Source organism: Mesoplodon densirostris, chromosome 11 (assembly GCF_025265405.1).
Source record: "Mesoplodon densirostris isolate mMesDen1 chromosome 11, mMesDen1 primary haplotype, whole genome shotgun sequence".
In the NCBI taxonomy this organism is placed as follows: domain Eukaryota; kingdom Metazoa; phylum Chordata; class Mammalia; order Artiodactyla; family Ziphiidae; genus Mesoplodon; species Mesoplodon densirostris.
This window is the reverse complement of record NC_082671.1, coordinates 64,282,894-64,291,826: the sequence shown is the minus strand read 5'-3', so window position 1 is coordinate 64,291,826 and position 8,933 is coordinate 64,282,894. Positions and strand designations below refer to the sequence as shown.

General features: G+C 43.7%; 1 protein-coding gene across 1 annotated transcript in view; it reads left to right on the top strand.

The window, feature by feature from the left end:
* The first annotated feature begins 1,999 nt into the window (after window positions 1–1,999).
* Window positions 2,000–8,933, top strand: part of ATXN10 (ataxin 10) — a 160,210-nt gene continuing 153,276 nt past the window's right edge. The window contains exon 1 of the mRNA XM_060113591.1: window positions 2,000–2,330. Within this exon, the coding sequence (XP_059969574.1) occupies window positions 2,215–2,330 (116 nt within the window). The 5' untranslated portion in view covers window positions 2,000–2,214. The remainder of the gene's footprint in view (window positions 2,331–8,933) is intronic.

The window sequence follows — 8,933 nt, the reverse complement described above, 5'->3', positions numbered from 1 at the left end:
ACATCCCCAGGTGGAGTACAAGGAGGGCAGGGTGGCTGAAGCTCAAGGGATGAGGAAGAGGCTAGTAGATGTGATCAGGGTTGGGGGAGGATGAAGGACGTGCCCTATTTAGGGACTCTTCCATTGGAAGAACTTTGGTTCTTGTTCTGAGTGAAATGGAAATCCTTTAGAGGGTTTTGAGCAAAGTGAAATGTTGACTTATTATATATATATATATATATATATATATATATATATATATATATATATATATATATATATTTGTGGTACACGGGCCTCTCACTGTTGTGGCCTCTCCCGTTGCGGAGCACAGGCTCCGGACGTGCAGGCTCAGCGGCCATGGCTCACAGGCCTAGCCTCTCCGCGGCATGTGGGATCTTCCTGGACCGGGGCACGAACCCGTGTCCCCTGCATCGGCAGGCGGACTCTCAACCACTGTGCCACCAGGGAAGCCCGCGGGGGCTACTCTTCATTTCAGTGCGCGGGCTTCTCATTGTCATGGCTTCTCTTGTTGTGGGGCACGGGCTCTACGTGTGCAGGCTTCAGTAGTTGTGGCACGTGGGCTCAGTAGTTGTGGCGCACAGGCTTAGTTGCTCCGCAGCATGTGGCATCTTCCTGGGCCAGGGCTCGAACCCTTGTCCCTTGCATTGGCAGGCGGATTCTTAACCACGGTGCCACCAGGGAAGTCCAAGGGGTAAGGTCTTGATTGGTGACAGTACGTTTTACTATTCCCTGTTCTTCAGGGAAAAATTGGGAGATTTTGCCCTGCTAGTTTAAAGACTGTTAAACATTTTGAATGGTCTTGAGCACTGCTAGGTGATCTAATGCGCATAGTAGGTACATAGAAATACTTGTGGAATGAATGAATATGTAGTCACTTAAATGGGTATGGCTGAATTACAATATCAGGTGACTTGCTTGTTCATGTTTCAGCTCTCCTGCATACTCTAGTGTTGTTTACTGGGTCTTTAAATTTTATTTGGCAAAGAGCATCAAAAGCGCTACGTTATAAACACACACCTACTCTTCAAGTAAAAATGTAGAGGGTACTATTTACATATTTTAAGCGGTTCCATAGCAATTTGTGTAGTCCTCTATCATAGCAGTGATCAACTGTATTCAATTATGTTTGCCTGTCTCTCTCTAAATAGTCTTTGAGTTTCTTCAGGGTTGGGATCGTCCCTTATTGATATTTACACAGGCGTCCCTCTGTATCCATGAGTTCCACATCCGTGGATACAGAGGGCCAACTATGGGACTTGAGCATCCACGGATTTTGGTGTCCATGGGAGATCCTGGACCAATCCCACACAGATACCGAGGGACCACCGTTTGCCCAGCACCTAGCATGGGGCTTGGCAACAATGCCTGTTGAAAGGACATATACATCATATGATAAAGCGTGGTGGAAAGAAAACATGTGAGTTACCAACACCCCAGAGAAGCCTTGTCTGATTCCTATAAAATATACTCATTTCCATTAGAAAAACACAATTCTTACCCTACCTATGTAGAATCTAGCTCCTTGACATCTAATTGTATGTAAAGCCCTCGATGAGCTGGAACAACGTATTCTCATCCCAAGCAGGCCTGGTAAATGAACTGTTATCGTCAGTAAATGATCAGTACGAATTGGGAAGTGAGCTTCCAGGGTCTGAGACTTGCAAGCTGGAGATAGACTGCTCCAGTTCCGAGTGGGTCGGTGTGGGCACCGATCAACCCGCCCAACCGCAGGATCCAGGTCTTCAGCCTTTTCCGCCGGGGGGGGCCTCTGCAGGACCCTTCCTCATACCCCTCCCGTGGAGACCCCCTCTGCCCGCACCTCCCCCCTCAGGGCGCCCCTGTCCCGGTGCCCCATCCGGACTTCTCCTCTGTGCTCCTCCACCCTCCTGACTTCCCCGCCCCCTCAAACACAACTTCCGCCCGCGCCCCCTCCCCACAGGCCAAACTTCCGGCTGGCGCCCCCTCCCTACAGGCGGGACTTCCGCCCGCGCCCCCTCCCCTCGCCGAGCCGTCGCGTCCTCCAGCCTGAGGCGATCCGGCGCGCGTGCTCTCGCGCTCTCCCAGCACGGCCGCGGGCTGCAGCGGCGCAGAGGCGGCGGCGGCGGCGTCCGGAGGCTGCGGAGCGCGCTCCTCCCCCTTCTGCCTTCCCTCCTGCTCCTCCTCCTGCTGCTCCTCGTCGTCGCCCGCTCGGCCCGAGCTGCGAGCGGCAAGATGGCGGCGCCCAGGCTGCCGCCCGGCAGGCTGTCCGGCGTCATGGTGCCCGCGCCCATCCAGGACCTCGAGGCTCTCCGCGCGCTGACGGCGCTCTTCAAAGAGCAGCGGAATCGGTAACGACCCGGGCGGCGCGAGCGTCGGGGGCGGCCCGGTGGGGCTGCGGGAGCAGTGCGGGGGCGCGGCAGTTGGGGAGAGGGCCGCCCCCTCCTCCCGGGACGGCCGCGGGGTGGCGGCCTCCGCGAGGCGCCCGAGGGGCCCCGGGCCGCCGATGCCAGGCCCGCGTCCTCCCGCGCCTGGTCCCCGAGGTGCCGCGGGGGGCTGACACTAGCTCCCCGCCCGTCAGTACAGGTGTGAAGCCGGTTGCAGGAAGGGGGACCGAACCAAGTGAGCCCTTGGCCGCCTGCTGCCTGTTTGGTTAGTTGAGTCGCGTTGATGGCGCTCCTGTAACGGGAACAGACCGACAGGCCGCCGGCGTCAGCATATGTGCTGGTGGGGGAGAGACACGTTACAGATGTGCAAGGTGGGAGGTGGCGTCACTCCATTCGGCCTGTCAGCTCAGGCTTTGTATCCCCAGTGGTGGCCGCGCTTTGTGGAGAGGCCACTTCAATCCTTACTCTGCCATTGAAGGGCCAGATGGCCATTGTCAAAGGTGCCCAGGAGTCTGACATACCTGGATTTGGTTCCTGGCAGTACAAGCTGTGCGTGCGTTATTGTGCAGTTTTTCCAAGCCTTAAGATTTCTTGCCTAAAAATGGGAATATAATACATAACTTCATTTCTGAATTGTACAGAGGAATAAATGAAACAAAGAATGTGAAAATATAAAGTATGTGATGCTCTCAGTGCCTGTTTGGTTTTGTTCTAGTTTTTTCTGGGCCTCAGTTTCCACGTCTGTTTAATAGGAATAATGTTGGACAGTACCTTTCTGGGGACGTTGTTTGTCAGGATTAAATGAGATAATGCATATTAAATCCTTAGCACATACCTGACACATAGTACTAAGTAAATGCTAGCTGATATTATCCTTTAACACATTTATGGATGGTCCCCCATGTGCCAGGTTTTGTGCTAGGTGATGAAGTTGAAAAATAAAAAGTCTTCTCTTGGAAAGTCCTGTTCTGGGGAACCAGCAGATAGCAAAGAGTAGAGGGAGCATAGAAGTCCTAGAGGTCCTTTTGATCTGAGCACTTCTACTGCCTTAGATCACAATAAGAAGTGTTGAACAATTGAAAGAGTGCTAAGAGCCCAGGGCACTGCTCCTTATGGATTTTGGGGAGATATGTTAATTGATATGATACTCTGGGAGATGTGTTGAATGAGTTACTGCTTGGGCATATCTATACCATGACGGATCCTCCTTTTAGTCAGTAGTCAGTCATCTACCTTTATTAAGCACCTACTCCGAAACAGGTTCTTTTCTAGAGGCTGAAGGTGCAGAGATGAATGTGATACCCCCCCTTTTTTCAAGCATGTTGGAGTAATTGCTGTGTAAACAAATTGTAATGGGGAGGTCTAGACAAGAAGAGGTAGTGGCACAGGGGGAACTGCGGACCTCATGGATAGATTGGTGGGCCAGGAAAGGTTTTAGATTACTCTGGCTTCATGGCTTACAGATGAGAGGGCTAATTAGAAAGAACAGTATGTGCAAAGGGACTGTGTGCTGATTTTGCACAGTTTCTGAGTGGTTTAAATGAGATAACATAGGTAAGGTGTATGGTACAGAGGAGATGGTCAGACATCGGGACACTCTTTATAACCTGCAGGATAAAATCCGAGACCCCGAGCCAGTTTACAAGACCTTTCTTGACTCTGTCCCTTGTGAGGGGAAGCATTGAAGGTTCTTTCAAGGGCATGGCATGGCAAGATCTGTATATTAGAAAGATCTCTGACTGCTACTGTTGGGGATACATTAGGGTGAGGGTAGAGGCAGGGGACTTTTAAGAAGTTGATGCAGAAGCCCAAGTGAAAGAGAAAAGTGCCTGAATTTAGGATATTATCTATGGGGGTGGGTAGGATAAATACTGAAAAATAGTTACAAGATTGAATAGACAAGACTCAGGGACCAGTTAGATTGTTGGGGAAGAATGAGGAAGTGAAGATGTGTCCCATATTTGATTTGAGTTTTTCCTGGGGCTGGCAGGAAGTTTGTCCTAATTCCAGGCGGAGTTTGAAGACCAGGAAAGGTGAACTGATGTGCAGGTCTTGGGATAGGGAGGCATATCGTTGTGTGGTGGGGCAGAGAGCCTTTGATGAGAGTTTGTGAGATCCGGCTTCTGGTCCTGATTCTGCCACTACTTCTTTGTGTGTCTTTGGGCAAATCACCCTCACAGAAACTCATGGGGTTTCCAGAGTCCAGCTGCTCTGAGAGGATCCATCCAATGTCAATGGACCCAGAAGGAGGATGGACCAAGGTGTTAGGAGTTGGATGGGATGTAAAGTGAAGCAAAATGAGACCTCAGAGTAGCAAATAGAAAAACACCAGACAAAGCAAAAACATACTGAGGAAAGTAAGAAAGTAATTGATGGAACAAAAGAATTCCTCTCCCCTTGAGTGTGGGCTGAACTTAGTGACTTATTTGTAAATGATAGACATGGGGGAAATGACAGTGTGTGACTTCTGAGACATAAAAAGCCGTGCAGCTTCCCCTTTGCTTTCTCTCTTGGATTACTCACTCTGACAAAGCCAGCTGCCATGTTGTGAGGACACTCAAGCGTCCAAGTAGAGAGATCTGTGTGATGAGGAACTGAGGCCTCCTGCCGGCAGCCATGTGATGACCATCCAGGAAGTGGATCCTCTCAGTCCCAGTCAAGCCCACAGCCATGTGTGCAAGCTCACGAGAGACTCTGACCTGTGTGAGACCATAAATGTGATTGTTTTAAACTGCTCAGTTTGGGGGTAATTTGTTATATATATTGGTATATAGATCATCAGTATACCAATCTAAAATTTTCGTCCTCTGGATTAAACCCATATTCTATAACGCGCTCCTTGAATAGTGTCTTAACCACTAAAATCTGTAAAAAAAAAAAAAAATTGCTTATGGTCATAAAACATCAGTACTAAGAGGCTATTCAGTTATTTCTTCTTTGTAGAAGATAGTTCTTTTTATTAATTGTTTTAAATTTGTTTTATACCTTTTTAATGTATGCATCTGCATTTTTAACATTTAACAAGTGATTTTTCTTGGCTGTGCTCCGAGTCTTTACAAGTCATGCTAGGTTCTTTCTGGAACAGAGTAAGATGTAAATACATTAAGAATTCTGTTTTCAGCCTTTTCCTGGAGGTTTTATTTTCCAGCCCTTTAGTTACACTTATGATGTATTTCTTCATCATTTATCTTTATGATGTATGCAGACCCCTCTATTAAAGTGTAGAGTCAAGTCAGATTGGTTGTCATACTCTATACCTCCACTGTCTGTGCAGCCACTTGTGACATGTGGCTATTTAAATTAATTAGCAATAAGTAAAATTAATAATTCCATTCCTTGTGCCAGCCACATTTGAAGTACTCGGTAGGCAGTCACGGGTGGCTGGTGGTTACCTTATTGGACTGTGCAGATACAGAATTTTTCCATCACCACAGTAAGTTCTGTTGAGTAATGCTACTCTGTTTTTTTCTGTAGGGAAGATTATGTTCTGGTTCTTGAGTATTCATGAAACAATGTAACATTTGGATACTGCTTTCTGTAAATTACTCTCATGCTTAAACTGATACCTCATTGCTCTTTCATCCCATAAGCTTCTTGAATAAAGTGAATGTATCACATTCCCTGTATCCCTAGCATCTAGCATACAGTCTGATAATTATAGGTGCTTAACAAATTGCTGCTATTTGTATAAGTGATTACTCATGGTGCGTGCATAGTCTTTTTTCTTCCATGTTCATGTAGATAATAATTTTTTTAAGCTTCTCTCAGTGTGACTAATTTTTTCTTGTTAACCTATGTTTAGTCAAAATTATTTTTCTGATTACTTCCTTCGTGGCTTTGTATATCCTATATAATAGTGCAGATACTTCCCTCCATACTTTGGGACCCCTTTACCTTATAAACTATTTTCCCTTTTTTAAAGAAAGAACGTATTATATTCTAACATATTTACTGTGTAATTATTAATAGTGGTTTCTTATTTGTTCTCTGTCTCCTTCCAGAATGAAGGCCTATGAGGACAGAGATGGTTGGCTTTTTTGTAATTATCCTGTTTGGATAATGCTTCTTGAATTGGGTGTCTTTGAACAGTTTAGGAAATTGTCAGCCAGTGTTTCTTCAAATACTGCCTCTCTCCTGTTCTTTCCTTTCCTTCAAGGACTGTAATTACACATATGTTAAACCTTTCACTATATTTTATATCTCTCAAAGCCTCCTTTATGTATTTCCCATTCTCTCTGAGCTTTGGTTTGAAATTTTTCTGCTAATCTACCTTCTAGTTCTCTATTCCTCTTTTCTGCTATGTCTAATCTGCTATCTATTGTGTTCTTAGTTTCAGGTATTGTATTTTTGAGTTATTGTATTGCAGAATTTGTGTTTGATTTTTTAAAATGGATTACTCTGTTGTAATTCATTTTGTCATTTACCTTCTTAAGCATATTAATTATAGTTTTTTTTTAGAGAATGTGCCTGATAACTATCTATTCTCATTTTCTGTCTTCTTGTGTTTAGTCATTTGGTCCTATCTTTTATTGAATGCTGAATGTTGTGTAAGGAGTGTTAAGCCCATTTCCAAAATATTTGCAAACTCTAAACCAAAGTCAATCTAAAAATTATTTATTTCAACAAATGGTGGTGGTAGAACAACTTGATATCTAATTGGAATAAAACGAACTTTGACCCATACCTTGGACCATTCACAAAAAATATTTCAACATGGATTGTAGACCTAAACATAAAAGCTAAAACTATAAAATGTTTAGAAGATGGGAGAATATCTTTGTGATCTTGTGTGTAGGCAGACATTTCTTATCCAGGACACATATAACATTAACCTTGCAAGAAAAAATTGATTATCAAGCTAGACTTTATCAAAATTAAAAAAACTTCTGCTCATCAAAAGACACCATTAAGAAAATGAAAAAGGCAAGCCATAGACTGAAAATATTTGCAATACATATCTCTGACAAAGAACTTGCTTTGGAGTATATAAAAGTGCTCCTGCAACTCAATAATAAAAAGACAATCCAATTAAAAAATTGGTCATAAAAATCTGTGCTTTACAAAGGAAGATTATATAAATGGCCAGCAAACACATGATAAAGTACTCAACATCATTAATCATCAAGAAAATGCATATTAAAACAATGAGACACCACTCTGCGCTCTTTAGGATGGCTGTTACCAAAAAATGGAAAGTAAGTGTTGGTGAGGATGTGGAGAATTTGGAACCCTTGTACATTGCTGGTGGGAATGTGAAATGGTTCAGCTACTATGGAAAACGGTTTGGTGGCACCTCAAAAAGCTAAACACAGAGTATGACCCAGCAGTTCCACTCTTAGGTATGTACTTACCCAAGAGAGTTGAAAGCAGGGACTCAAACAAATACTTGTATGCCAGTGTTCATTGAGGTATTATTCACAATAGCCAAGAGATGGAAACAACCTAAGTGTCCATCAGCAGATGAATGGATAAACAAAATGTGGTATATACCTACAGTGGAATATTATTTAGCCATAAAAAGGAATAAAGTACTGATACGTGCTATAATGTGGGTGAACCTTGAAAACATGCTAAGTGAAAGAAGCCAGGCATAAAAGGACAAATTTTGTAAGATTCCACCTCTATGAAGTACTTAGAATTGGCAAATTCATAGAGACAGAAAGGAGATTAGAGATTACCAGGGGTTGGTGGGGGGAGTTATTGTTTAATGGTTACAGAGTTTGTTTGGGGTCTTAGAAAAGTTTTGGAATTAGTGGTGATGGTTGTACAACATTACTAATATAATTAAAGCCACTGAATTCTACACTTAAAGATGGTCAAAATGGCAAATTTTATGTTACATATTTTACCACAATTAAAAAAGTTAATAATGTAATATACCAAAATCCATCGAATTATGTAGTTTAAATGAGTGAATTGTATGCTTTGTTAATTATATCTCAATAAAGCTGTTATAAACAAGTAAAACCATAATGAGATACCTCTGCATACTCATTAGAATTGCTAGGATTAGAATGACTGACAGCACCAAATTTTGGCAAGGATGTGGAGCAACTGGAACTCTCGTACATTGCTGGTGGGAGTGTAAATGGTGCAACCGCTTTGGGAAACATTTTGGCAGTTTTTTATAAAGTTAAACATACACTTGCCTATGACCCTAGGTATTTACTCTAGAACATACGTTCACAAAAGCCTTGTAAAAGAATGTTTATAGCAGCTTTATTGGTAATAGCCAAATACTGGAACCAACTCGAATGTCCGTCAATGGGAGAATGGCTAAAACTGCCCGGTAATTGAAATGAATGAACCACCAGTGTACACAACAACATGGACGAATCTCAAAACATACTGAATGCAAGAAGCTAGACAAACAGTACATACTGTATGATTCTATGAAGTTCTACAATTGGCAAAGCTAATCTTGTCTGTACTGCTAATTGGCAATACAGACATGAACAGTGGTTGTCAAAGGAGGTTGGGGGTTGACTGGGAAGGAGCATGAGGGAATTTTCTGGAGTAGAGGAAATGTGCTCTATCTAGATGGGTATTGGTTGCCTGGATTTGACA